The sequence below is a fragment of the Mixia osmundae genome (assembly GCF_000708205.1).
Source record: "Mixia osmundae IAM 14324 unplaced genomic scaffold scaffold_10, whole genome shotgun sequence".
NCBI classification, from domain to species: Eukaryota; Fungi; Basidiomycota; class Mixiomycetes; order Mixiales; family Mixiaceae; genus Mixia; species Mixia osmundae.
The window spans coordinates 439,330-464,711 of NW_014575554.1; the positions used below are offsets into that span (position 1 = coordinate 439,330).

Sequence of the window (25,382 nt, forward strand, 5' to 3'; positions counted from 1 at the left end):
TTTGCTCTACGCTCTGGATCTATCACTGGCTAGCGCCGACTGCGCGATGAGGATGTGGATGTGCAAGACTTTTGATGAATCGCCAAGGCGTCGAGAAACGGAAGAAGCGCCGTCGCTGCTCAAATGTGCAGAGCACTGACTGTTGTCAGCAAGCCGTGCTATAGGGCCAGCATGACGAGCGAGCACGAGGGCGATGAGATCTGGGTGAGCACGGGCGGTCGAAAGCGTGCGCCTGAGGCAAGCCCACGGGCGGCGGTCTGTCTGCTCGTCCGCCCTGTGACAGAGGGACAGATGCCGGTCCGCGCTATCGGACTCGGTTGTGACGGTTCTGCTCGTCAAAAGGCAAAGGTGGAGCTCGGCTTAGCAATCAGGAACGTCGCCGGAAAGGCTGGCCTTCCGCCTGTCGTTCGCGTGTCGATGCAAGCGTACGATCTAGCAGAGTACGATCCGCGTGCTTTCTAGCGACTTCGACCGCTGCTGACTGTCACGAGAGCGATATACTTTTCGCCTCGTCCAGTGGCTCGCTTTCGCTTCCGCGTCGGCGCGGGGCTGTCCCCGTAAAACTCTCTTCCCCGCCGCAAGTCGCTCGCAGCCCAGCCAATGCAAAGAGCACATGCCTGTCACGCGCGGCGGCAAAGGTAGCGTCCAGCCGGTCTCCCGAGTGTAAAGCTCACTCGTCGTCAGACCGCATCCACGAAGTCGCCGAAGTCCTCACACGATGCTTCCACGACGAGTGAGCGCTTTCTCGCAAGCCGACGCGGGTCTGATACAGCGAGCAGCCCGGTCATCCACTACTTCCACAACGCACTCACTCCCGCAGCAGAGCGTGACATCAAGCTGCAGCACTTCATCGCCCTCGTCACCGCTGCTGCGCTCGCTGGGGCCTCGCTCGAGGAAACGCAAGCATACAGCGGCGTGTCGATATGGATGCCCCCAGGCACAGAAGTGGGCGGCAACTGGATTCATATCTTCCAGAGCGGCCTCGTTGGCCTGATCTATAAGCTAGGCTGGGGCTGCAAGAAGTTTCTGTTTGAATACACTTCACATTCTCACGCGCTCGAAAGGATCTCTGTCAGTCGGGAGTCGTGGTACTTGTTCTTTATTGCGACATTGCCGGAAGCACGCGGTCAAGGACTGTGCAGCAGGCTGATCGAGCCTTACAAGGAGCTGGCAAGGCATGAGGATAAGCAGATTTGGCTCGAAGCGACGACGGAGAAGAGCAAGGCGATCTATTTGCATCTCGGCTTTCGCGTCACCGGCGAATTCCGTCTTGGCAAAGGCAGCGCAGCGTCCAATGGCGATGTGCAAGCCGGCGGACCCGGCGTGCCTGTTTGGGGTATGCTGTACGATCCCAGGGAGCATCCAAAGTGAATGCAATTGGTTCATGCAAACGCTTCTGCCTGGTCATAAACGCCGATGAGTGCCTCTGCTTCTTGTAGCATCGCCTGGGCTTGACGGGCTACTTCGCTATCCTTGGGATTGTACATGATAGCGTTTGCAAACATGAGCGTGATGTCTCTTCGAAACTCGATCGAATTGGTGATGGTGCCGTCGCGAATACGCTTAGTGATGCCCTTGAGACTCATCGGTTCTTTGATGAGTGCAGAGTAGCCGGGCGCATCGGTCTGCTTGACAGGCTCACGAAAAACTGACGCTTTGGGATTCTCGACGATCTGGGTATGTATCTGCAAGATGGATCGCTGGAATCGCTTGGCGCTTGCACGGTCTTTCTCGGGCGTCACCTGCATCTCCTCGCTCTCATCTGTCTTTGCGCGCTTCTTGCTTCGATCAGAAGGAGCGGGCGAGGGTTCAGTCTGAGGCGTCGGGTTACGCTTGCGCTTGCTTGCACCTGTACACGCATCGCTGTCCGATCAACGGCTGACATGGATTCGTAGAGCATGCGTACCTCGAGCAGGCTGAGTCTCTGACTTGACCCGTGAGCCGCGTCTAGCAGGCATCTCATCCTCATCCTCTGCGTCTTCCTGCTCATCTTTCACGCTGGCATCCTCCTCCTGCCCGTCCGTATCTGGCTTGCCTCGCGTAGAAGTCCGTCTCGTACCCAATCGGGTAGCTCTGTTTCTGGACCTTTTCTGAGGCGAGCTCGAATGATCCGCATCCTCTTCTTCGTCAGATCCGCCGGCGTCTGAGATGATCTCGATGGGCGCAGCCGCGCTCGAACGAGTGCTCCGTCCCGAACGAGGTTTACCAGACTGTTCGCTACCGCCCTCGAGTATGTCTTCACCCTGTCGCAAGGTGTCATCTTCTTCGTCCTCTAGAATCTCTTGTATCGCTTCGGTCTCGATCGACTCGGCAGTCTGTCCAATCGAAGGACCAGCTCTAGTGTCCGGATCGGACCTAATTCTCGAAGAGTGTCGCTTGGTCAGCGAGGGCGGCTCTGGCGGGTCAGGGTCTGCTTCTTGTACGACGGCGTTGGCATCTGCGCTCTGTCTCCTTGCAGATTTTCGCGCAGAAGCGGGAGGGACGACAGGTGAAGTCTTTCTATCTGGAGATTTCTTTCGCGCGCCGGGTGAGACGGGTCCATCGGAGCTCACGACTGGCGTGCTCGTGGACGCTTCGGGAGCGGCTGGCTTGAAGACGGTCTCGGGCAGGAGCGCTTTGATCTTGTCGTCCCAGAGACCATTGTGGATATCGGCAGCGTCTTTGAGATGACGCCTGGAGAGGACCTCTTCCGCTCGTATGCTCGTCTTGAGATCGTCTATCCGAGCTTGATAGTACGTTCTGGCTAGCTTGAGCTGTGCTCGTGCTGGATGAGGGAGCTGTACATCAGCCTGACCGACTGACGGAGGAGTCTCTCCACTCACACTGCGGCGTGACAGCTCGTGGCGGCGCTGCTCGCGGTCTGCACGCCCAAAGTGAGCACTGTGCAAGTCACTGTAGCTCTCTCGGGGCTTACACTCCGTTGTCTAGCTCGGCAGTGAGAGCTGCATAGGCTGATTGACACGAGTCTGGCGTGTAGCCGTTGGCGGGTGCGTACTGACTCATGAGTGCCGCTACTTTGGCCCATGCTTGCTCGCCCTCTTGATACACCGCCTGGGAGAGTAGCAGGCGATCTCTGTTGGACATCTTTGCCGCCAGAGTCGACATTGTCTCGGTCCGTCGGGTTGTCACTTGTTCGCGTGTTGGATCGCCTCGGCTACTCGAGGAGGCCGAGGCATGGAGCTGCACGACAAGATCTACTACAAGCGATCAGAGTATATCGAGACTGTGCGGCTGCTTGCGGTCTTCGATCAAGGCTGGACTCGACTGAGACTTCATCCATTGCTGCGCAGGACACGGGTAACAAGGTCAGCAAGCGCTCGACCATCTGCGGCTCCTCCAACATCGTCCTAGGCGGCAAGACTATCATACAACAGGGCTCCATCATCCGAGGCGATCTCAGGCGTCAAGGTGCGGGCAATGCCGTCGTGGTCGCCATTGGGAGATACTGCCTCCTAGGCGAGAATGCCGTCATCAGACCGCCCTACAAGACCTATAAAGGGCTAGTGAAGTACCGCCGATGATCTCCATCTGCTCAAATGGCGACGATCGCTACAGATCGTTCAGTTACTATCCTCAGAAATTGGGCGATTTTGTGACAATAGGCGCCAATACGATCCTTGAAGCTGCACAAGTCGGCAGCCTGGTCGAAATTGGCAAGAACTGCATCATCGTAAGCTTCTTTTGCTCCTGACACGTTGCGACCGCTGACACAACACGCAATCAGGGCCGCTTTGTCGTCATCAAAGACGGCGCGAGGATTGAAGACGATACTGTCGTTCCGCCAGGCACGACAATTCCTTCGCTATCTGTCTACGCAGGCTCTCCAGGTCTGTGTGCCCTCCTGTCCACTCCAGCTTCAGACCTGACCTACGCTATACTCACTAGCGCGGCTGGTCGCAGAGTTGCCAGAAAGCGCGCCTGACACCATCGAAGCGCGCGCCAAGGCCTACTACGCTCACTTTGTGCCAGGGTAGTCCCATAGACTATCTCCCTGCTTGCGCGATCTCGCAGGCGCATCAGATCAGGACCAGCCGACTCGGTTGCATCAAGGGGCGAACAGACGACACGAGGCGAAATAGCTCAGCCCGATGACGGCACAGCATTTTCTGCATGTCATGCAGCACGACTTTTGCAAGGACTCATGCTGGTTGCATGCGCAAGTCATCGACGGCAAGGCTGTGGTGGGGCTTATCGAAGTTGCCATGCTCTGGGGCATCGTGTCACGCGACTGAGATAGCGCGAGGGCAGTCATCTATCACCACGGGGCTCTCGTGTTGTGCTATCTGCAGGACTGGATCTTCCTCCCGACTGCTGGCTTGCTTGTCGAGCTCACCGTGAAGTCATGGTCCAGCCCTTGAGCCCGCAAGACTCGACGCCCAAGCCGTACATCGTCTCACCGCTGATAAGATCGGTCTTTCTCTCAAAACGTGTCGGCCTGTACGTTGCGCTGTCCTCCCTAGCGTTCAATGAGATCTGACACGTTCTGTGATGCCAGTGATGTTTTTCTCAAGATGGAGAACATGCAACCCTCGGGCAGCTTCAAGTCCCGCGGGGTAGGCAAGAGGGTCGAACGCATCGTTCAGCAGCATGGCAAGGAGGCTGAAGTGGTCCGTTTGATCTGGCTCATGAGTGCCGCATGACTCATCTCAGCTGAATCACGGGCAGGTCATCGCATCGGGTGGGAACGCAGCTCTGGCAGCAGCATTCGCCTCTCGCACGCTCGGCGTTCGCTGTCAGGTCTTTCTGCCCGAGTTAACAACACTCAAGATGGCCGAGAAAATCAGAGCAGCAGGTGCGACCGTCACAGTGGCAGGGAGAGCGTTCAGCCAAGCACAGGAAGCTGCCTATGCCTACTGTGCAAAGACGTCCAATGCTCACTACGCGCCTCCTTATGATCACCCTGATGTTGTCGACGGCAATGCTACGATCATGCCCGAAGTCAGAGCGCAGCTTCAGCAAGAGCACGGCATATCAGATCTGAGCGGTGTCATCTGCTCTGTCGGCGGGGGCGGTCTGCTCGCAGGCGTTCTGACCGGAATGGCACGTGTCGGCTGGTCGAACGTCCCCGTCTGTGCAACAGAAACGTACGGAACGCAATCGTTCCGGCTCGCGCTCGAAGCTTCACTGAACAGTAAGCCCGTTGAAGCCAAAACACCAACGCTACCTGCAATCTCGGGTGTAGCCGTCTCGCTCGGCGCAGCCACGGTATCGCAAGACGTCGTACGGCTTGCTCTGGAACACGAAGGCTTACTGTCTAGCATAGTCATGACGGACGAGCGCTGCTTCGATGCCCTCAAATGCTTTGCAGCAGATCATCACACCCTTGTCGAGCCAGCCTGCTCTGCTTCGCTTGCGCCTTTCTACGACGAATCCGAAACGCTCATGAAAGCTGCTTTCCCGACTATACGCCCTGGCGAGACTGTCGTCATCATCGTCTGCGGTGGTTCGGCTGTCGATCTAGATGAAGTGGCACGATATGAGCAGCTGTTCAAGGAATCTCAGGGTGATCTCGGCGCCATCTCGACCATCCGCAAACCGAGCAGCAAGCAAATTGCAGCATAGATTTGTCAGTCTGTAGATGTTGTCCCAATAGCGTTCGCTGCAATAGTGTGGATATGCTTGAGCTCGACAAGATCTGGGCTGAGCTCAGGAAAAGGTTTGACGGGCCAGCGCCGCCACTGCCATAATAATTTGTCCAAATTGCCGAAGCACGCAACCAGTCCGAGGCAATGGCAGACCAGGCAGAGCAGAACATCGAGGTCTGGAAGATCAAGCGCCTCGTCAAGTCACTCGAAGCTGCTCGAGGTCAGCACGAGCGTCTCGGTACATGCCCCCTTCTGACTTGTCGGCGGCGTAACAGGCGCGGGCACGTCTATGATCAGCTTGATCATCCCACCCCGAGCGCAGATTGCACAGATCTCCGGCATGCTGACGCAAGAATACGGTACAGCATCCAACATCAAGTCTAGAGTGAATCGGCTGTCTGTTCTTGCCGCCATCACGTCGACACAGCAACGGTTGAAGCTCTACAACCGCACTCCCCCCAATGGGCTCATTGTCTATTGTGGCACGATCCTGACGGACGAGGGAAAGGAGAAGAAGGTCAACTTTGACTTTGAACCCTTCAAGCCCATCAACACGTCGCTCTACCTCTGTGACAATAAATTTCATACCGAGGCCTTGGCTGAGCTGCTCGAATCGGATACCAAGTTTGGCTTCCTCGTCATGGACGGCTCTGGTAGGCTCTCGTGGTACAACGTCAGGTTTGGGCTGACACGAGCGGACAGGGTCGCTCTTTGGTACACTCGCAGGCAATACGCGTGAAGTGATCCACAAATTCACCGTCGATCTGCCCAAGAAGCACGGTCGTGGTGGTCAGTCTGCGCTCCGTTTCGCCCGTCTACGAGAGGAGAAGCGTCACAACTATGTCCGCAAAGTCGCCGAACTCATGGTCCAGCATTTCATCACGAATGACAAAGTCAACGTCGCCGGGCTTGTCCTTGCTGGCAGTGCGGATTTCAAGACTGAACTCAACCTGTCAGACATGTTTGACCCGAGGTATGCTCTGTTGAGAGCACTCGTAGCATCTGGCTGATCGCTGTCGTGATCTAGACTGGCTTGCAAGGTCATCAAGGTTGTGGATGTGTCGTACGGCGGTCTGAACGGCTTCAATCAAGCTATCGAACTCGCCGGAGAGTCGCTGGCTGGCGTCAAGTTCATCGAAGAGAAGAAGTAAGTCATGCGTCATGCTGATTGTACGCCATCTGACCTTGTGACCAATCAGACTCATTCAAAAGTACTTTGACGAGATCTCCCACGATACGGGCAAGTACTGTTTCGGCGTGGAGGATACATTGCGAGGTCTCGAACTGTCAGCTATCGAGACGCTCATCGTTTGGGAGGACCTCGATGTTACTCGCCATGTCTTGCGCGCGTCAACCGGCGAAGATGTGGTGATCCATACCATGCCGCCCGTCAACCTTTCTGCTACGACGACGGCAGCTGCAACAGACGGCAAGTCGACCGCTGCAGGTATCGCAGCCCTCTCCGACATTGACCGAGCCAAGTTCATCGACAAGGTCACCGGGCTAGAGATGGAGCAAGCGCAAGAACCCCAGAGCTTGCTCGAGTGGTTCGCAGAGAACCACAAGAGCTTCGGTGCTGCGCTCGAATTTGTCACGAACAAGAGCCAAGAAGGCTCGCAATTCGTCAAAGGATTCGGTGGCGTAGGCGGCCTGTTGCGTTACCGAGTCGACTTTGCCACCATTGCCGACGCACTCGATAGCGGAGATGTCGGTGCCACGATCGTCTCATTGGTACCTTGGCTGACGTGGATCGGCCGCACAGGAGTTCTTCGACTCTGACGAAGAGTGACGGGTGCAATCGCTCTCTTCCTTGTCGCTCAAGTCACAACTCTGTCGAGTCGGACGCTCGAGGCAGAAGGAGGGAGTCCAATCGGTCTCACTCTGGAGCCTCAGCTGTGCGCTCGAGTCTTTCCCGCCCCGCGGCCTCACCTTGTCAAGTCTTGCTGCTTATTGACGGCCTTTTGCCTGAACAGAAAGAGGCGGTCAGATGAGACTCGAGCGGCTCTCATGTCTGAAGTCTTGTGGATATACTAGCAAGTGTAATGCATACCGGGCATGCCCTGTCATAACAACATCGGAAAAATGGAGAAACATCGAGCTGCACTCATTCACTCGTCCTCGTCGGAGTCTTCCACACGCTGACGCTTGGTCTGAGGAATATCAGGCAGATCAGCCTCTTCGTCGTCGTCTTCCTCATCGTACTCGTCTGCCGTCTTGGGTAGCTTACGCTGAGGTGGCGGCCTGCTGTCCGGTTCTGGCGTCAGACCGTCTTGGTCCTCTTCAGGCCCGTCGAGATGCTCGTCCCGATCTGCTTGCCTTGCCGCTGCTTTGGACGCTGCTCGTTTGGCCAGGCGGTCTGCTTCGTCTATCCAGTCTGAGAAGACGTCGATGGGTTCCGACAGGTCTGTCAGACAGATTTGTCAGCACGAGCTGCTGGAAGGTCACAGGAGGGTCCATGGACTCACGATTGATGGATGTCGCATACTTTGCATGACAGTCTGTGCACTTGAGTGTGCCCACGAGCTTCTGCCGGTCCATCGTGACTGCGCAGGTCCCTGTGTGACTGGACAGCTTTAGCTCTGACACAGAGGTCGAGCAAGCCCAGAGGCACGCCTCACCCGTTGCTTGGCAGAGCAAACACCGGAATGACTTGTCCAGCGGCTGCGCTCTGAACTTGGGCGCGAGCTTCTTCGATGACTTGCGCTTGCCCATCCTGAACGCCGAATGACTCTGCAAAAATGAAGGCGACTCTCCTTTTTGGCGCGACGGGCTGACTTCTCTGAGTCTCTGCCGGCCTGGACTGATAAGCCATGTCACTCAAGACCGTCAGGCCCAAGCCCCAGGCGAGAGGCTTCTCCTATTCTATCCCGAGCAGAGCGCCCAACGACTGCGACGATGCAAGTGAAGATTCGCCCCTCATCCACGACGAGCCAGACGAGGACGGCTGCCTCCATCCGACTTCGAGCTCCCACCGACATGAGCCTTGTCCGCCTGATCCTCATGCAGGCCTGCCTGTCTACCAAAACATCCATCGAGTCCGGCGGGACATCATTGCGGCGGTTGAGGATCCCTACACGATGGAACAGCTCAGTTCGCCACGAATGAATATCCACACTGTCCGTCCACTGGTGGACAAGCTCTACGACATGCACGACATTTCGATCATCTACTGTCTGCTCGTCAACCGGACCCAGTTTCTCAGAGAGCAGAACGGGCGGAGCCATCAGTACTCCGTCAATTCGACCCGCGCAGGATTATGTGAAGTCGTCGCCATCAAGATCATCAGGCGGCTCAACGAACGCTATACGGGCAAAGAGGGTCTTCTATGTATGTATGCTTGGGTATGACTTTGCTGCCTTTCCTGACCCGGTACGGGCTGCAGTGCTCGCCAATGTCCTCGTTGGCGGATTCGAGCCTTTCCAGAATGCGCCCGATGAGACCATCAAAGAGCACCGGACAGGTCTCCATTGGGCAACGCAGAAGCGCGGAGGCTATGAGCGCAAGCTGACCGCACTCGAGGTCGCCATCATATCAGAAAGCAAGGCCTTTCTCGCTGCCCCTGCCTGCCAAAAAGTCGTCGACGCCATCTACCGAGGCAGACTGGTCTACACGCCCACGACATTCTTTGACATCTTGCCAGATCACTACAAACACAAACCCATCAGTATCTATGATCCTCGCAAGGCGCCCTTGCTCAACCATTATCGCTTGATTGTGCCGAGAACACGGAACTTCCTCGAGATACTCCAATTCATCACCCTGCTCGCGCTCTTCATTCTCGTCATGGAAACCAAACAGATAAGCTACATGACAGTCTATGAAATCGTGTTCTGCGTCTTTGCGATTGGCTACGCACTCGATGAGGTTGCATCGATCTTGGAGCACGGCTGGCAAGTCTACACGCAAAACCTCTGGTCTTTCCTCGACGTCACCTTCATCTTCATCTTCTTCACCTACTTTGTCACCCGCGTACAAGGCCTCAGCGAGGGAAACGACGAGGTCGCCTATCTGGCACTCAACATTCTGTCAACTGGCGCGGTCGCCCTGCTCCCAAGACTGGCTTTCAATCTCATGAGCGAAAACATGCTCTTCATTTCTCTAAGGTTTGGCTCATTATGTCTAGCGATACCAAATGCTCAGTCTTTGACAGGGCGATGATGAGCGACTTCATGCTGCTCATGTTTCTGGCCGTCTGGTGCTTCGCTGGCTTTCTCATGTCCATGCGCTGGCTCGACGAGCTGGAAGTTCACTCGGCTGTGACCATCTCCAAATGGATGTGAGTGCCCAAAGCTCGCTCAGAGTGCCTGCGCTCATACGGTAGAAAGGATCTGGATCTGGTTCGGCTTGGATGGCACGGGGATTCAAGAAGCACCGCAATTTCACTGGCTCCTGGGGCCTGTCCTCATGGTTAGCATGCCATGCGTGCTGTATGCGTAGCTCATGCGGAAGCAGGTGGCCTTTGCCTGCTTGGCCAACACGCTCCTGCTGACGATTCTGGTCTCCATGCTGAGCAACACATTCTCCAAAATTGCCAACAATGTCGGCGCAGAAGTACAGTTCCGACGAGCTGTGCTCGTCTTCGAGGGCGTCAAGAGCGATGCCATTTTTGCTTATCAGCCGCCCTTCAATATTGGCGCAATCATCATCATGTTGCCGCTCAAGTTCTTCGTTTCGCCGCGTTGGTTCCACAAGATCAACGTCTGCGTCATCCGAGTCCTCAACGCTCCCATGTTGCTGTGCATCTCGCTCTACGAACGCGAAACACTCTGGAGACAGAATGCGAAATCGCAAAGCTGGCTCACGCAGAAGCTGGAGAGCTTTCAAGTCTGGCGGTCCAACTACTTCACAGTCCACGGCGACTTACAGGCCGTCTTTGAAGCCGAACCGCCAGAGGAAGCATACGACAACTATTCCGACATTGCTATGCTGGAAGATCATGCGGATCAGAGTAAACAGCACGAAGGGGGTCATGCTGACGATGAAGACCGCGAGAGGCACCAGCGCCGGCTGAGCAATGCGGACAGTCTCGTACCGCAAGGTCTTAGTGGGCACCTCTCGCATCTCATTGGCGCGATCCAAGGGGAACGCGAGATCAAGGGCGCACCCGAGCGTCTCGAACGTGTCGAGGCAGCAGTACAGCGCATGGAGAAGCTGCTGGCTAAGATCGCTTCCAACTATGACGATGGCGACGATAACGACAACGAAGAAGAGTCTCCCAATGCGCCTGACTGATGCAACGCCTGACTGATGCAACGACAATGCTATAGCTTATGCCGTCGGGATTTCGACGCAATGGCTGCGAATGCGACCTGCACACAGCCGGATCAGCCTCGCCATCGCAGTCGATGGCTACATACCTGTGGCTTCCCCGTCTCGAATCGCTCGACTAAGTTAAACATCTCCCGATGATTGACCGCTTCGACCTCCAGCGGATTCAATGCCGTCTTCATTTGTTGCTTTATCATTAGTATCTGCAAGGGCAGTTCAGTGTTGTTATACCGATGTACGGTTTGTCACGCACGCTTGATGCGTCTTTATCTTGCAGCAGGTCACGAAGCTCGGTGTGAACTTGTCGCTGAAAGTCTGAAGCGTCCTTGCTCGCGACAACGCAATTGATGAAGCCGGCTTGCTGCAGCCTGTCCGCACCGATCCTGCGCCCGAAGAGGAGGACTTCGTTCGCAAGCGCATGCCCCATCCGTCGCGGAAACGTCAGGCTCGATGCGCCCTCGGCTACTAGCGAGAGCGAAGCGAAAGGGCAGAGCAAATAGAAGCTCTCCACTGTGTAGATCAGATCGAATAGACCAAGGATGGCAGCTGCAATGCCTATCGCTGGCCCTTGGCAAGCCGCTACGAGCACTTTCGGGTGTTCGGCAATCGAACGCACGAGGTCGCCGTTGCCTTGTGCAGCCCTCCTCAGCAGGGCTGCCCGTGGCGCTTCGCCTTCACGGTCAACATCACGATTCTTGACGTCGGCTCCTGCAGACCAGAAGCTTCCCTGTGCTTGGATGACGGTGATAGTGATGTTCGGCTCGAGTGCAATCTCACGGAGCAGCTGGGACAGCCGCCGCCAGAGATCGAGTGTCAAGCCGTTACGTGTCTCCTGCTTTTTGATGGTGATGATGGCAAGCGGGCCGTCATAGACTCGCTCTATGTGCTCACTCATGGCAAAGTGTGGGGTAAGGAGCGCCCTGAGAGCAGAGCAAGCGCGCAAGACGCGACCAAACCTACTTCCACACAAAATTGCCACAACCCGAACTGCAATGTCCATGTTGCGCACACCCCGCGCTGACAACCTCTCTAGAATCATACCAATGTCGAAGCTCTATTTTGCCAATACTGGCTGAGGACACAAAACGGCTTTCAGCGTCTTTGGAGGCGTCTGGCCGGTCAAGCGATGCCAATGCTGCGAAAGCGCCAGTATATTCGACTGTTGGGCGGCACTATTGCCATCGGGGTAGTAGATCGAGTACGAGTCAGAATGCTGCACGTAGGCGCCGCAGCACTGGTCGCCGGTTGTGTAGGCATGGCCAAAGACGGACCAGGCCATCGAGCCGACGTAATTGGTCTTCTCCACCGCGCTGATGTACGATTGCAGCTTGCTATAATCTGTCCAGTCGAATTCTCCGATCAGGAGGTTCTTCTTTGCACTCTTGGCTAGTGAAAGATCCTTGCTGAAGATGCCGGTGTTGATCGGATAAAGATGATCGCTCGCGATATCAATATATGACGATTTGAGGCCCGGCGCAGTTGCACCAGTCGAGTCTGCCGACCAGTCAGAAGAGGACACCAGCTTTCTCAGAATGCTCACAATTCCATAGACCGTCAGTGCCATCGATGATGAGCTGATTTGGCGCGAGATGCTTGATGAGACTGGCGATGTTGTTTGTGAAGGCCAAGGGCGGATATCCTTCCCTTCCAATGTATGCGCCCCATTCATTGCCAGTTTCCCAAGCGATAATGGTTGGATCTTGCGCATACGTCAAGCCGGTGTATGGATTTTTGTGCGTGATGAACGTTTGGATATAGCTGCGGAAGGCGTTGAGCGCACTCGCATTGGTGTAAAATGCGCTGCCGTAATTGCCAGTCGATATCCCTAGCCAACGAAGGAATGTGTACTTGCCCCCGGTATAGTACTGCACACAGGCTCGATCAGCGGCATTAGGCGCCAATATCAGAGAGACGTGCCTGGTAATCATCTCCCAGGGTGATTATAACGCGAAGACCATATTGGCCGGCGGCGTAGACCGCATAGTCGATTGCGTCCCATGCCTGTGCATTATAAGTATCTGCGAGAGTCTCAGCTGATGTGAACATCCCGAATTACGAGTCTTACTTAGCGACGGCATAAGAGACAAGGAATTGCCGTACGAGATGCCCAGACTCAGCGCACGGATCGTATTCGCGCCCATTGCCACTGCGATTGCCATTGCTTCACGCACTCGACCCTTGTCTGGATAGCTTGGGCTCGGCTGCACGTTCTCGTCGAGCCCGAGCCAATATACGTTGGGCCCTGCCATGCGATAATTCTTGCCATTCAGCAGCAGATTTTGTCCAGAGCGCTTGACAAAGGCTGTTGGCTTTGGCAGCGTTCCCGTGCCAGCAATAGTGGTTGCGCCTTCGGTGTAAGTGACTGGACACGTACTGGACGGGGTCGCTGTTGTCGCAGTGACTGCCTTGCTGCTACTGGCTGCCGTCGCCTTCGTCGTGCTCGTAGCCTTTGCTACCGTAGTTGTCTTCTTTTTGGTGGTCTTTTTCTTCTTCTTTTTAGTCTTGCTGGCTCGCTTGTGTACTGTTACTGCCAAGTCATCACGCTTGCCGAAGCTTGATAGGTGAGGGTGACCGTGGCGAATGCGATCCATTGCGGCTTTCTCATGCTCGTGCAGCTCTGCTGTTTGCTTGGCCGTTAGCGTCTTGATCTTCTTGGAGGCGTGATGGTGATGTTTATGACCATGCTTGCTGATCGAGCGTTGGCCGGCATGTTTGGCAAGAGCATCATGATGATGTGCGGGCAGTTTCGCCTCGCTGAGCGGTAGAACAGTCGACAAGGTGACGACCAGGATCGCCAGACCGGCCAGCGGGAGCTTCATCGCAAGGATATAGGTGGCTCCTTGTAGCGGACCGACTTTGTGTGTGCGTGAACCGCAGCCATTGCAGCGTGTCGCACCTCGAGTCTGCAGCAGTCCCGTAGATCCGTCAAGCGGTCTTCCGCTCGAGCGATAATCAGGATTTACAGCAGGCTCGAAATGGTTTCGATCACATGTTGATATCGCGTCGCGCTAATATCAAATCGGAATACTTCTTCTTCTTCACGCTGCACGCGGAGCCTAAGCCGTACACAATGTGCTGGCCCACAAGCTCGCAAGCGACACGATGCATTTGAGTCATCTGCCACTAACCGGCTTCATCTGTAGACAGGCGCTCGCATGCAGTGTGTGCAGAAGGCAGGAAAAGGGATGCATGTAGACCAGCTACGCGCTAGTTTGCCCATCGCCACGAGATGGGTACCCTGCCCACGGACTGAGCCGAGCCTGTAGACTCAAAGAGCGTAGGCGATAGATCGAGCGATTGAGCATAGCAGCCGGCGCAGAGATCGCCAGCGATACCCACTACTGTTCGACCAGTTGCATGATTGGTGATGATGATGGATTTACCGCACTTGCGCATGTCAAAGTTGGCTGCTTGCAAAGCGACTACATTTGACTGAGCGGTGTACTGTGGGCCACACTTCGAAACGCCTGTCGATGGATCATAGAACGTCGCAGTGCCACCCGTATAGATTGGCGAGAATGGCGCTACAGACTGTGATAACGTCGTACTCTCTGAGGGAGGCGTCCAGACAGGCGTATACGTCTGTGGCTGTTTCCAGGCCGTCGTGACCGGCGCGACGGCCTGGTACGAGCTTTCGTCAGCCGATGGCTGCTTCGGCGGATCGGCCGGCGGCTTTTGCTCGACAGGCGGCGTTACAATCGGTGGCTTTGTGGCCGGAGGAGTCGTGGGCGAAGTGGTAGGCGACTTGCTGGGCTGAGAAAGTACGACATTCTTTTCCTCGCCAGTGACTGAATCGAGATTGCCCTTCAGGAGCTCAGGCAACTCTTGCTCGCTGACGTCTGGCTTACGATAGGACTGCTCTTGCGGTGAGCCGGCTGCGAGATTGCTGTCATGCTGGACAGCAGGATTCTGATCGTTGGATGGCCTCGGCGGCGTGGTGACGACGACAGGCTTGGGCTTGTACGTGTTCTCGTTGTAAGAAGATGGTGCAGGCGGCTTGTAAGCGAGCTTCTCTGGCTTCATGATCTGCTCCTGCTCAGGCTGGGCCGACTTTTGCACAGCCTCATCTGATTGGTATGCTGGCTGATGCTCAGGCGGTACTGCTGGCGCAGAGCCGGTGCCGGCCGGCGTGCAGCCATTCGCCTGTCCCAGAGGACAGCTGTCGCTAACATCAGCCCGGCCTCGTCTTCCAAGCCGCGGGAAAATACAGACCTGCCGAAAGCGCTTGTGCCCTCAGGATCAGAGCCGAATTCATTCAGACCCTGAGGATGGTCGCCGAACGGGTTCGTGCCGAATTCCGAGCTAAGATCTCGTCGTAGATGTCCTGCATTGGCTCCTTAGTAGCGTCTGGTTGCGATCTGCACAAGGCTTACCCGACTTGGAGAGCTGACGATGGCTGCGGTCGATATCGCCTTGGTGACGGTGGCGCCTATCAGCCCTCCAGCCAGCGGAAGCTGATGTGCAGAGGAAGAGCACAGTGAGCACTGCTGCAAGCGATAGTCTCGCAACCATGTTTGTCATTGAAAGAGAGTGATTGGTCAATGCGAGGAGGATACAGAGAAGAGGATTCACCAGACACGAGACGGTTGTCAAGCATCGTCGATTTCTGATGTCTCAGGACCGCGCTAGCCGAGGAGATTCGCGATGCGTGCGTGTGCGGTCAGGCTCTGGTGCACAGCGCAATGCATTTCGCTCAACGTGGCTTCGCGAACCCCACAGCGGGCGGTCCGCCGGGTCCTTGAAATGCAAGGACGAGGTAAGCTGCCTTGATAAAGACGTCGCCTAACAGGAAGCCCCCGCCGATGAGATCCTCTCCAATGATACCGCCGACGCAAGCACCCGTCCCGCTCGAGCCAATATTGAGATCCTGAGGATTGAAACTGACTTGCAGGGTGCCGAATGAAAGCGAGATGACACCCGAATAGTCACAAGGGATCGAGTAGGATCCTTGCGGTAGTTCCGGACTATCCAAGGCTTGCGACCCTTCGATCTGAGCGTAGATGGCAGCAGCGATCTCGGGCGTCGTATAGGCGTAGCTACTGCCTGTGTCGATCTGTATGCAGATGAGCTGACCCTCCTGAGACAGGCAAGATGGCGTACAATGCACTTGATACTACTCTCGACAGCTATCTGTCCATTCACGCTGATGCTCGAGGCCTCGATCTGCCACCAAGCTGCTTGGGTCACAGGAACCCATTCGATCTCGCCCGAATAATGTGACTGATCTGTCGCACCCAGTGAGAATGTCGATCCGCCTTGTGTCCTACTGAAATAAAATGCCATGAGAGGTTGATCAAGCTGAGGAATCAAGTTCTGCGCCCAAGGCATTTGCTGGTTCGAGCTGATCGCCTCAAAGCCCAAGCCGAGAATGCCCACTGCAGGCGTGACAATCTCGCTAGTTGATGTGATGGCGCCGAACGCTTGCTGTGCCACCGAGAAGGGGCCAAGTGCGACGACATCGGTGACCGTTGTACCGCTGGCTGAGCCACTGGCATACTGTATCTGGAAGGGCGCACCACTATCCTGAAATGTGCTGGACTGCTGTGTTTGGAACCCGTTGCCGTAGATCTGTACCTGGAAATCGGCCGAGCCGGAGTCGAGAAGGATAGGTAGCTGCTGTGCAGGTGTGCCTATTGAGAGCATGACATAGTCTGCAGTAATGTCAGAGGCAATCTAGCCCGAGGGCTCCATGCTCACAGCCGAGATCAATTTGGCCGGACAATTCGGTCGTGACGGGGATGGTGGCATGGTTCCTAGCCAGCAATCGACGCCTGCCGCTCGTGGTGAGGGTGTGATTGATGCGAGACCGGCGAAAGGTGGCAACGCGTTCGATAGGTAGATGTATGTGCGCTGCAGAAGCGACGTGATCACATGCCAAGAGCAAGGCGAAAGCTATTTTGCAGATCATCTGGTCGTGGAGAGCCCGTCATGGACATGATATGCACAGAGGAAGTCACAGTCATGGCGATGGCAAGACGAGTCAGTCGAGACAACAAGCAACAAGTCGCGTGATGACGCGTTCGCGTTGACAACAGCCTCTTTGCCGAGCTACGCATCGCGATGATGCAGACTCTCTGGAAGTCACAACATGCATTCCCAAAATCCCGGTGTACAAAGCATTCAGAGAGCGGCAGATGGGACTGCGTAGTACTGCTCGCGTTCGACATCTGCAGGCAATGGCCGCTGTATGGCACTGCAGTCGACTGGCTTGTAGCCTCGCTCTTGCATGAAGAGCACGTTGTAGCCGTACTGGCACCACTGTGGTGCAAGTAATTGCAAAAGCCGTTCGCGCACGTCTGGCTCGTAGATGTCCCAAGTGGCAAAGTTGCCCGACTTTCGACTCTTGTATGCCTCATGCTTGGAAGGCGTCTGTTCGAGCGCGCAGGCGATCGTCTCCAGCGACGGTCGCTGACCGTCCGGAAGCAAGAAGTTGACGAGCGAGCTGGTGGTCGTCAGTGGACTATCGTGCAAATCTTCGTATCGCATCAGAAGTTGAGGGATGGGGGCTAACGTCCAATATGCTGAGTGCATCTTGTATTGGTTGGCGAGAAATGCTAATGAGCGCCAGTGCTCGCGCATGTTAAAGGTTGTGAACTCTGCTTTTCGGCTTGTGTGTTTCTCTGGAGTGAACGGGGTGTTGGTGAAATGCCAGAGAGAGTGAATGGAGTCCAGCGGGTTACGGACAACACGAACAGCACGGTCGTAATACTTCCAGTGTTCCGCAGCCGCAGTGAGATTATCGTATTGTCTGCCGTGGCCATGTATGAAAAGCGGCTCGTGCGACTTGACGAAAAAGGAATTGTTACGCCCTGAGCACTCGTCTGTAAATGCCGTTGCCAGCATGCGGTCGCAGTAAAGAGCGCTTGTCGTGAAGCCTGTTGTTCTTTCGACAAGCGACCGTGTCCACGAGTTTCCGCTCCGAGGAAAACTGGCGAAGACAGTTTTGGGCAAGTTAGCGAGATCCGGATGTCTGACCGCAGGGCGCTCGAGCGCCTCGCAGTTCGTGGGTTTCATAGCTGAATAGAACTGCGATTCCCATGCGCCGCCAGACAGACTGACATCTTGTGTACCAAGCCGACCGGCGGAAATGTGCGACGTGCTGATCGAGGCGATAAAGCCAAATAACAGTGGCACACACAGCGGCGCTGCGTACTGTTTGAGCACTACATACTGACGTTAGCTGGGTAGTACGCTGCCACGATGGGTACGCACGACTCGGCTTGCTTCTGCGGGCCCTCATGGTGCCAAATTCCGGCGGGACGCTTCCGTCATCGTCAAACCGCTTATCAAGCTTGATCCAAACGCCGCTAGCAACAAGGCCGACGCCAGCCCATCCAAGCAGACCCACTTGCGTAAACGTGCTGAAGAGAAAAGCATTGAGCAGGATCGAGAAAAACTGCCGACAAGTCATCAGCATCGCACTGGTCAGAGCGCCATAGACTGCGATGGTATTGAAAAGGACAAGCAAGCCGGTCGTTGCTGTGGCTGATAGTAGCGCGATGTCGATCATCAGGGCTGGTGTCCGCATCATCAGCCAGATGGAGTGTCCCACCGTCGTCGACAGGGCGCCCAGACAGACGAGCAGCGCGATCAAGGCTGCCCAGGCGTTCACCCAGACCATCTGCGTCAATACCGGGCCGCCCTTTGCAAAAGGATTAGCTTTGGCCGCAGCCGGGGTCTTGCCGAAGACGGTCTCTTGCGTTGTGGATGTCAGAGCGTCGAAGAACAGATAGCCCAAGAGAAGCAAGCCGCCGAGGATCGTATTGCCATCGCCGTGCGCCTTTGCATGACCCGCTTTGCCGGGCGACGAGACAGCGTAGGCGACAGAACCCGCCAGCACGACGGCGCCGGCGATCCATTCTCGGGTCTTATAGGTCTTGCGATAGACAAGTGCGCCCACAAGCAAGACTGGAACCATCTTTGTGCACTTGGCTATCGATTGGGTCGTGAAGCCAACATGCCGCAAAGCATCATATTGACAGAATGTGGCAGCGAAATTGCAAAGCGCGACGGCGAGATAGGCATGTATGGGGCTCGTTGGCTTTATCTTGTCCCAGACGGACTCGTTAGGGGCGTACACGTGCTGACTTGAGCCAGTCGGCCAGAGTGTGATGGTGAGACCGACGAGACAGCTCAACAAGCGATTGCAGAGCACCAGTACTGATGATGCAGTGAATCTTTCTTTGTCTGGGCCTGCCTCGCCAAGCATTAGCTTGATCGCAATTGGATTGGTATGCCTGACCATATTCTGACTTCATGACCTTCTCCTGCAAGACACCATAGGTACTATAGATCGCAATGAGAGCCGCGCCATGAAGGGCCAAGCCCAACAGACTCTCCTGACGAGCTGGCGCGTTGATGATCAAAGGCTTCTCCGAAATAGGTGAGGGCAACGAAGATGGTGTGCCTCGTTCGGGCGACGAGTCAACCGCCGAGCGGTCCAACAACGGCGCGAAGCTAGCTGCTGAGCTATCGCGCGAGTGAATTTGGATGCCTGGCATGCTGAGAAGAGAAGACAGCCAGCGGTCGTGATGATAATCTTCTTGATTGGTACCCCAGATGACTGTGCAGGCTTGCCGCAACACCGATGCCTTTGAAGTGCGCTCGAGAACTCGTCAGACGCCTATCAAGCTTCGCAATCGGGCCCCCGGGTCCACGGCATGAAACATCCCCGTGCTTCTGCTGCATGATGCTATGGCTTGACATTTGGAATGCAACTTCTCCCTTATGGCAAAATGTCGCTCGTGTTCCGCCAAGTCCTTCGATAACTGCAGCGCCTCGCAGATCACCGATCAAGCGGGGCCTCTTCCATCGGACTAGATGAAAAATATCAATTAATTGCGAGCGCCACCAATCGTTGAGCGCATGTCAAGGACCGTCAGCTCAGGTTCCTATACACAAGCTAGTAGCAGTTCCGGAATGTCGCAAAAGCTCTTTGTTGGGTACGTCAGTCAGTCATAATCCGGTGATGCATCCTGCCCCCCAAAGTCAAGCGAGACAAAGGCGCACTCTCGGGTTATGACGTTGCGATGCTCGACCTGGGCAATGTGGCCACTATGACGATGGCTGCCCGTCCTCGACGGTCATCGGTAGCTCTCATTACATATTGATGACCTCTACAACATACTAGAGTCCAGTCGCGGCTAGATCATCACCGCCTCCTGTGCGCATCCCTCGAAAGCAAATGTGCTATGGCATTCTCTCATCGGTACTGACGGTCATTGCGATCCTCTTGCTTATCAACTTGTATGCATCACAGTGGTCTGGCCTGGGCCACGACCGATGACTCTCTCTTCTCTGCCTTCAGCCAATATGGTAGGTCCCTCTCCTGCCCGAACGAATTTGCACGTTGACACATTTTCGCCAGGTGAGGTCACAGACTGCATCGTCATGAAGGTCTGCATCGTTGTCTGAGTTCAGGGTAAACGACTGATAGCATTCACAGGATCGCGAGACGGGACGTTCGCGCGGATTCGGCTTCGTTACCATGTCCGACCCTGCTGCCGCTGAGCAAGCCATTGAAGCGCTCAACAACGGCGACCTCGACGGACGCCAAGTCCGAGTCGACAAAGCTGCCGACCGTGGCGCGGGCGGCGGCGGTGGTCGCGGTGGTGAGTTTCCATGGTTGCTTGCTGTAGCTCTCCGCTGACGAGCAGCTCTAGGCTACGGTGGCGGCGGCGGCGGCTACGGCGGCGGCGGTGGTGGTTACTCCAGCGGTGGCGGTGGCGGTGGCTACGGCGGTCAAGGTATGAGCACGCCGGGCACTTGAGTTTCCAAGTCTAAATTTTGCTCACGCAGGCGGTGGCGGTGGCTACCGTGGTGGCTCGTCAGGCGGCTACGGCGGCGGTCAGGGCGGTGGCTACGGTCAGCAAAGCTCTGGCGGCGGCGGTGGCGGCGATCGCTGGTAATCCCTCGCACATGCTCAGCTCAGCTTTGACGACTTCTCGTCAATGGCTAGAGCTAGCGTTTGCTCAGAAAATGAAATGAATATACCAGACCGATATCATCAACGGTCATGCTCTCGTGCCATCCTACCCCATCCCACCTCTTCCACCTTCCTGTCAAAGCCTGCAAACCCTTTAGCCGATCTCCTACCGAACCTCATCAGAGGAACGATAACCAGTCACGTTTCGTTCCTTTTCTCAGACAACAGTCAACACCCCAACCTATAAGTCAAACCGTCAAGACCCAAGAGTCCAGTCAGAATTACGAAGAAACCTAGCTTGTGCGAGCCTGTCGATCGTGGCAAGCCTGAACGAGCAGCCGTTTCGCTCAAGACCTCAGAATGATCAATCAGCCAGAGTCAAAGTGCCCTATCAAATTTGCGATCCGACCGACCTTATCAAAGACCAATCCCCGCTCAAGCCGCGAAGAAGCATAGGAGAATGAAGCCATGCTCCCAGATTCTCGAGCCTGCGGAGCTTGAAAAGTGCAAAGCGAGCAGTCCAAACGGTGTTGTCTTGTTGTAGACAGTTGCAGCGTCCTTTTCTCAACTCGTGTGCAACAGCAAATGTACAACAATAACACGGGCACGCAAAGTCGGTGCGACTACTTCTTGCGACGGTGCCGCTCATCTTCAGAAGAAGCTGTCTCTGCTTCCCTCTGCTTGAATTCGAGGGACTGCGAGGCCTGTGATCAGCGCCGGTCGACTTCAGTACGAACGGCGTGCCTTTTCGTACGTATCTGACGAGCGACTGAATAATCTTTCGTCTTCTCTGACGTCCTGGGCGGGTATGCCGCTCAGTCTGTTGCGTTTTCGATCGGCCATGGCACTCGAGCTCGAGCTGGCTGCAGGCGGTTTGAGGTAGGCGTCGTAGCCTTTGACGATGTTGCCGAATGCAGGCAGCGATGAGGATGCATCTGGTTGAGCAGAGAGGTAGGAAGTCTCAAAGGCATGTATGTTTGCTTCTAGATTGACCTGCAAAGGTCGTTAGCAGCATGCTCAGTCACGACATAGCTACTTGCTAGGTTACGATCGATCTGACGCTTGCGGGCTACAGCTGCAGTGAGATCTCTTCGCGAGTTCTCCAGGAGCTTCTTCAGGTCAGCTGGTGATAGCTGTGCTTCGCCGGTGCTCATCGTACACGCCGCGAGTTATTGCAGTCTTGCGTTGAACGTTGGACGCGCGTCAAGTCCATCACGAAGCTTGGCTTGGCGACGGACAGCATGCAATACAACGTCATAGCGCACAGCGCGGATCATTAGTAGCCATTCGATTTGACCTCGAAGAACCTATGCTAGCGTCAGCGATTGTTTCTAGCAGAGATGAGATTGTACCTTTTGAGGTAGTAGATTTGCCATGCGCACACGACTGCCAGCAAGAGCATCTGCGCAAACGACCAGTACTTGACCCGATCATTTGTCGACTCGGCAGCTGTCACTCCGGTCAGTTGAAATTGTTGCAGTGAAGCGCGAGCACGGACTATTGCGATGTAAGCGCTCGCGCACGACAATGTACTCTTGTTCGTCCTTGACAGCTTCGAGCGCGTTGGCGAGGGCCCTGATCTCTTTCTCTATTGGCGCGGTATGGCCTGAGCATACTCGTAAGTACAGCATGCTTGATGAGGTGAAAGATGCGCACCATCGTCTTCGACATACATGACGCCGTGTACATTGAACGAGACTGTTTTGACAGCCACGGTGCTCATCTTATTGGAGAAGCAGTACGTGTATCGCCCACTATCATAGGGCATACGAAGGTTGAGCGCATGTCGAATTTGGGATGCAGAGCACTGACTCTTTGAAAGCGACAAAGTCATATGAGCCCGTATCTTGCTTGGTGTTGGCATACATGACATTCTCGTCCGGGTCTGTCATCTGTACGTTGGCAGGCTCAGTGCAAGCGAGACTAGCACAGAGCTGAGCGAGCCTCAAAGTCTATGTCGATGTGGCCACCGCCAGCAACTTGATACGTCACGGTCATCTGCCAAAGCATGAGCCTGCTTGCGGCCTGAGCAACACGCTGGACCCACTTTGTCTTCTGCGTGCAAGTCTTCGAAGAAGCATTCTTCTGTCGCAGGCTGCATCTCGATGGTGTGCGCTCGTGCGACCATCACTTGACTTGTTGCTAGCGCACATATCAGGAACAATGTGGCTTGCTGCAAGATTGACCGCCTTCGGTTGCCAGTCCGTCTGCTTTTGCATCGCTCTGCTGATCTCGCTGGTCCAGCCGAGGCCACTTTATCTGGCCAGTCTCGTGACATCTGTTGAAGTGCGATGGTTTGTGGACACGGCGCGCGCGACGCTCGACAAAGTGCGTGCTAATCTGACTCGCGACGTGCCATGACTTTACTTCGAGACAACAGAGCTACAACACAACAGACTCACAGAGCTTCGATCAGATCGCTCATCGACAGCGGCTCATCGTCCAGATAGCCAAAGTCGCTGTCATCCTCTGACCATCCTGCATCGTCATCACTTTCGTACTTACTGTATCACCACGCGAATCAGAGTGCTGCAGCGTAGCACAGTATCAATGGCGTACCTGGCTGATGGCTTGGGAGCAGGTCTCACACCAGTGCCGTCACCTGGTGGTACGCGTCGCGCTTGATTTGCTGCCTTGATCGCATCCCGTCTGGCAATGATCTGCTGGTAGGCGATAGACTGCTCCAGTGAGATCGCATTTGGCGCTTGCGTCTATGGAGCCCCGACTGCTTCAGCAGATGCAGGCATGGCAATGCTAGATCAAAACGCACATGATCTGCCGGTCCAGATTGTCCATGACGGTCTTGAGAGGGCATATCGTTTACGCTACTTGCGGCGGCCATGATGACGTCGTCTGACATGCCACCCGGGTCCGGGGGATCTCCTTCTAGATGCGTACCGTCGAGTCTTTTACCGATTTGCTTGACATCTTGCAGCTCCGAAATGCGGTTCTCGATGTTTGATCGGCGCGTTTGCACTCCTTCGACTCCACCGGGCAAGCTCTGGGCTAGACGTCTGTAAGCGTACAGAGCACGAGGTGCCCATAGAGTGAGCCGGGGCACCGACAGCAACGATGATGAGATGATAACACTTACGGCTCGTTCAGCAGGGTGAGTGTTCGTGCGAGCATCTGTTCGAGTTCGTCCATGTTGTAGTCCGATAGATTGCGCTCCTTGCCCTTGCGAGTAACGCTCATCCGGGTGGGCAGGAACGGACTGACAGGCTGTTTTGGTCTCTGGCTGGCCGGTGCTCGCGCGGCGTCGTATCGAGCTGAAACTGCTCCCTTAAAATTTGACTGGCCATTAGGAACGATAACAGATGATGTCGATACCGCAGGAGGTAGCTTCAGACCGTTCATGGCGCCTTGCAATTCGGCTAGACCGGGGCGGTTCGTCACTGACTTGCGTAACACGTCATTGTGGCGATTACTAGAGACGCGCCTTGTTTTGATAAATCATCCAGCCGGTTCAGCTGCAAAACTTGCTTTGACTCACCTGTCAGGTCAGTGATGAGGCCAGAAGCAGCGCGAGTACGCTGATCGTGGCTTTGTATACCTTCTTATCGGTGCAGATCCGTCAAAGCGACAGCTAAACACACTTCGCAAGCAAACATGTCATCGCAATCTGGCAAGTCAGGCAAGGTCGGCGGCAAAGGCAAGGCCGGCAAGACTGGCGGCGAAAAGTCCGCACAGCAGACACGTTCGTCTAAGGCTGGCCTGCAGGTATGTCATCTTCTGGTTCTGCTCCCGCTTCGACGAGTCGCACACGATCCTCTCTTCTGGCTCTTTACACGCTTCGAGCGGCTCCAACATGCCCCAGCGTCTCTGCTGTGCGATTTCCACGGCGTCTATGACATCTATACACCCAATGACGCGTGCAGAAGCGCGAGGATGGCTTGCTGACAAGTCTGGACCGATCTGACAGTTCCCCGTCGGTCGTATCCACCGTTACCTCAAGCAACGCACCCAGAACAACATGCGCGTCGGTGCAAAGGCTGCCGTCTATGCTTCCGCGATTCTCGAATACCTCACTGCCGAGGTGCTCGAGTTGGCTGGCAAGTCTTCCCTCTCAGAGAGCGCGTGCACTCTGGCTGATCACTCTCCTGCGCGATCAGGTAACGCCGCCAAGGATCTCAGAGTAAAGCGTATTGCTCCAAGACATCTTCAGCTTGCCATTCGTGGAGACGAGGAGCTCGATACGCTCGTAAAGGCGACCATCGCTGGTGGTGGTGTCCTGCCTCACATTCACAAGGCACGTCTCACTGCTGCCCTCTGGCGTTCTGAGGCTGACGCATGTCTGTACAGAATCTGCTCGCCAAGACGGGACCGCCCAAGGGCAAGGGGCCTCAAGGAAAGGGCGTCGAGGCTTAATCGCGTCTCTTTCTCCTCCTCACTGCTGTGCCAATGTTTACGCGTCTCTGTCAGCCCTTGTAAGACAGCACGACGCTGCGTCGCAGCAGTTCTGCCAGGGTATTCGAAGACAGTGCAAAGACCAAGCAGGATACCCTCGCCACCTTGTGCCTTATACTTTTGACTTTTGCTTCCATTTTTGTCGTTTACAACGTGTGCTTTGCTCGCCTGCCCTTTGATCGGGAATGCTCTGAACA

General features: G+C 55.5%; 19 protein-coding genes across 19 annotated transcripts; 9 read left to right on the forward strand and 10 right to left on the reverse strand.

Annotated features, from left to right (window-relative positions):
* Nucleotides 1-171: 171 nt before the first annotated feature.
* Nucleotides 172-462, forward strand: L969DRAFT_96530 (uncharacterized protein; the record flags this gene model as incomplete). Its single annotated transcript, XM_014710529.1, has 1 exon — nt 172-462. The coding sequence occupies one exon, from the start codon at nt 172-174 to the stop codon at nt 460-462; it is 291 nt and encodes a 96-aa protein (XP_014566015.1).
* A 151-nt stretch (nt 463-613) lies between these two features.
* On the forward strand, nt 614-1,419 carry L969DRAFT_66137 (uncharacterized protein; the record flags this gene model as incomplete). The annotated part of the gene is made up of 3 exons (XM_014710530.1): nt 614-638; nt 685-733; nt 780-1,419. 3 exons carry the CDS (start codon nt 614-616, stop codon nt 1,369-1,371), a joined length of 666 nt encoding a protein of 221 aa, XP_014566016.1. The 3' UTR covers nt 1,372-1,419.
* Nucleotides 1,383-3,105, reverse strand: L969DRAFT_96532 (uncharacterized protein; the record flags this gene model as incomplete). Its single annotated transcript, XM_014710531.1, has 4 exons — nt 1,383-1,849; nt 1,907-2,764; nt 2,823-2,860; nt 2,915-3,105. The coding sequence occupies 4 exons, from the start codon at nt 3,103-3,105 to the stop codon at nt 1,383-1,385; spliced, it is 1,554 nt and encodes a 517-aa protein (XP_014566017.1).
* Nucleotides 3,106-3,174: 69 nt separating this feature from the next.
* Nucleotides 3,175-3,974, forward strand: L969DRAFT_96533 (uncharacterized protein; the record flags this gene model as incomplete). The annotated part of the gene is made up of 5 exons (XM_014710532.1): nt 3,175-3,225; nt 3,291-3,499; nt 3,556-3,670; nt 3,725-3,827; nt 3,886-3,974. The coding sequence occupies 5 exons, from the start codon at nt 3,175-3,177 to the stop codon at nt 3,972-3,974; spliced, it is 567 nt and encodes a 188-aa protein (XP_014566018.1).
* A 368-nt stretch (nt 3,975-4,342) lies between these two features.
* Nucleotides 4,343-5,562, forward strand: L969DRAFT_19507 (uncharacterized protein; the record flags this gene model as incomplete). The annotated part of the gene is made up of 3 exons (XM_014710322.1): nt 4,343-4,437; nt 4,496-4,607; nt 4,666-5,562. 3 exons carry the CDS (start codon nt 4,343-4,345, stop codon nt 5,560-5,562), a joined length of 1,104 nt encoding a protein of 367 aa, XP_014565808.1.
* A 167-nt stretch (nt 5,563-5,729) lies between these two features.
* Nucleotides 5,730-7,576, forward strand: L969DRAFT_96534 (uncharacterized protein; the record flags this gene model as incomplete). The annotated part of the gene is made up of 7 exons (XM_014710533.1): nt 5,730-5,805; nt 5,861-6,238; nt 6,288-6,558; nt 6,613-6,732; nt 6,785-7,292; nt 7,348-7,370; nt 7,408-7,576. 7 exons carry the CDS (start codon nt 5,730-5,732, stop codon nt 7,574-7,576), a joined length of 1,545 nt encoding a protein of 514 aa, XP_014566019.1.
* Nucleotides 7,577-7,693: 117 nt separating this feature from the next.
* L969DRAFT_53297 (uncharacterized protein) lies at nt 7,694-8,297 on the reverse strand (the record flags this gene model as incomplete). The annotated part of the gene is made up of 3 exons (XM_014710534.1): nt 7,694-7,989; nt 8,051-8,140; nt 8,204-8,297. 3 exons carry the CDS (start codon nt 8,295-8,297, stop codon nt 7,694-7,696), a joined length of 480 nt encoding a protein of 159 aa, XP_014566020.1.
* A 98-nt stretch (nt 8,298-8,395) lies between these two features.
* Nucleotides 8,396-10,817, forward strand: L969DRAFT_19510 (uncharacterized protein; the record flags this gene model as incomplete). Its single annotated transcript, XM_014710323.1, has 5 exons — nt 8,396-8,912; nt 8,968-9,688; nt 9,736-9,861; nt 9,911-9,992; nt 10,038-10,817. The coding sequence occupies 5 exons, from the start codon at nt 8,396-8,398 to the stop codon at nt 10,815-10,817; spliced, it is 2,226 nt and encodes a 741-aa protein (XP_014565809.1).
* Nucleotides 10,472-11,779, reverse strand: L969DRAFT_90004 (uncharacterized protein). Its single transcript, XM_014710535.1, has 3 exons — nt 11,107-11,779; nt 10,943-11,056; nt 10,472-10,894 (listed from the first exon to the last, which is right to left on the reverse strand). The coding sequence occupies exons 1-3, from the start codon at nt 11,746-11,748 to the stop codon at nt 10,847-10,849; spliced, it is 804 nt and encodes a 267-aa protein (XP_014566021.1). The 5' UTR covers nt 11,749-11,779; the 3' UTR covers nt 10,472-10,846.
* Nucleotides 11,780-11,819: 40 nt separating this feature from the next.
* L969DRAFT_90005 (glycoside hydrolase family 5 protein) lies at nt 11,820-13,794 on the reverse strand. The gene is made up of 4 exons (XM_014710536.1): nt 12,919-13,794; nt 12,771-12,871; nt 12,394-12,718; nt 11,820-12,347 (listed from the first exon to the last, which is right to left on the reverse strand). Exons 1-4 carry the CDS (start codon nt 13,670-13,672, stop codon nt 11,908-11,910), a joined length of 1,620 nt encoding a protein of 539 aa, XP_014566022.1. The 5' UTR covers nt 13,673-13,794; the 3' UTR covers nt 11,820-11,907.
* A 266-nt stretch (nt 13,795-14,060) lies between these two features.
* On the reverse strand, nt 14,061-15,365 carry L969DRAFT_19513 (uncharacterized protein; the record flags this gene model as incomplete). The annotated part of the gene is made up of 3 exons (XM_014710324.1): nt 14,061-15,012; nt 15,066-15,177; nt 15,227-15,365. The coding sequence occupies 3 exons, from the start codon at nt 15,363-15,365 to the stop codon at nt 14,061-14,063; spliced, it is 1,203 nt and encodes a 400-aa protein (XP_014565810.1).
* A 181-nt stretch (nt 15,366-15,546) lies between these two features.
* Nucleotides 15,547-16,761, reverse strand: L969DRAFT_19514 (uncharacterized protein; the record flags this gene model as incomplete). The annotated part of the gene is made up of 3 exons (XM_014710325.1): nt 15,547-15,906; nt 15,954-16,504; nt 16,551-16,761. 3 exons carry the CDS (start codon nt 16,759-16,761, stop codon nt 15,547-15,549), a joined length of 1,122 nt encoding a protein of 373 aa, XP_014565811.1.
* Nucleotides 16,762-16,836: 75 nt separating this feature from the next.
* On the reverse strand, nt 16,837-19,590 carry L969DRAFT_25894 (uncharacterized protein). The gene is made up of 3 exons (XM_014710334.1): nt 19,096-19,590; nt 18,066-19,046; nt 16,837-18,016 (listed from the first exon to the last, which is right to left on the reverse strand). Exons 1-3 carry the CDS (start codon nt 19,352-19,354, stop codon nt 16,974-16,976), a joined length of 2,283 nt encoding a protein of 760 aa, XP_014565820.1. The 5' UTR covers nt 19,355-19,590; the 3' UTR covers nt 16,837-16,973.
* Nucleotides 19,591-19,718: 128 nt separating this feature from the next.
* Nucleotides 19,719-20,761, forward strand: L969DRAFT_96542 (uncharacterized protein; the record flags this gene model as incomplete). Its single annotated transcript, XM_014710537.1, has 6 exons — nt 19,719-19,795; nt 20,113-20,168; nt 20,221-20,249; nt 20,299-20,464; nt 20,516-20,599; nt 20,652-20,761. The coding sequence occupies 6 exons, from the start codon at nt 19,719-19,721 to the stop codon at nt 20,759-20,761; spliced, it is 522 nt and encodes a 173-aa protein (XP_014566023.1).
* A 42-nt stretch (nt 20,762-20,803) lies between these two features.
* On the forward strand, nt 20,804-21,142 carry L969DRAFT_53336 (uncharacterized protein; the record flags this gene model as incomplete). Its single annotated transcript, XM_014710538.1, has 2 exons — nt 20,804-20,985; nt 21,040-21,142. 2 exons carry the CDS (start codon nt 20,804-20,806, stop codon nt 21,140-21,142), a joined length of 285 nt encoding a protein of 94 aa, XP_014566024.1.
* Nucleotides 21,143-21,332: 190 nt separating this feature from the next.
* L969DRAFT_90009 (uncharacterized protein) lies at nt 21,333-21,851 on the reverse strand. Its single transcript, XM_014710539.1, has 2 exons — nt 21,523-21,851; nt 21,333-21,473 (listed from the first exon to the last, which is right to left on the reverse strand). The coding sequence occupies exons 1-2, from the start codon at nt 21,619-21,621 to the stop codon at nt 21,402-21,404; spliced, it is 171 nt and encodes a 56-aa protein (XP_014566025.1). The 5' UTR covers nt 21,622-21,851; the 3' UTR covers nt 21,333-21,401.
* A 149-nt stretch (nt 21,852-22,000) lies between these two features.
* L969DRAFT_78613 (uncharacterized protein) lies at nt 22,001-23,088 on the reverse strand. Its single transcript, XM_014710540.1, has 7 exons — nt 22,826-23,088; nt 22,723-22,776; nt 22,591-22,670; nt 22,435-22,532; nt 22,277-22,384; nt 22,131-22,227; nt 22,001-22,085 (listed from the first exon to the last, which is right to left on the reverse strand). Exons 1-7 carry the CDS (start codon nt 23,054-23,056, stop codon nt 22,055-22,057), a joined length of 699 nt encoding a protein of 232 aa, XP_014566026.1. The 5' UTR covers nt 23,057-23,088; the 3' UTR covers nt 22,001-22,054.
* Nucleotides 23,089-23,108: 20 nt separating this feature from the next.
* Nucleotides 23,109-24,266, reverse strand: L969DRAFT_90011 (uncharacterized protein). Its single transcript, XM_014710541.1, has 4 exons — nt 23,873-24,266; nt 23,549-23,792; nt 23,338-23,489; nt 23,109-23,282 (listed from the first exon to the last, which is right to left on the reverse strand). The coding sequence occupies exons 1-4, from the start codon at nt 24,133-24,135 to the stop codon at nt 23,177-23,179; spliced, it is 765 nt and encodes a 254-aa protein (XP_014566027.1). The 5' UTR covers nt 24,136-24,266; the 3' UTR covers nt 23,109-23,176.
* On the forward strand, nt 24,099-25,364 carry L969DRAFT_96546 (uncharacterized protein; the record flags this gene model as incomplete). Its single annotated transcript, XM_014710542.1, has 6 exons — nt 24,099-24,169; nt 24,210-24,278; nt 24,348-24,498; nt 24,701-24,830; nt 24,891-25,031; nt 25,081-25,364. 6 exons carry the CDS (start codon nt 24,099-24,101, stop codon nt 25,362-25,364), a joined length of 846 nt encoding a protein of 281 aa, XP_014566028.1.
* Between the last annotated feature and the right edge of the window lie 18 nt (nt 25,365-25,382).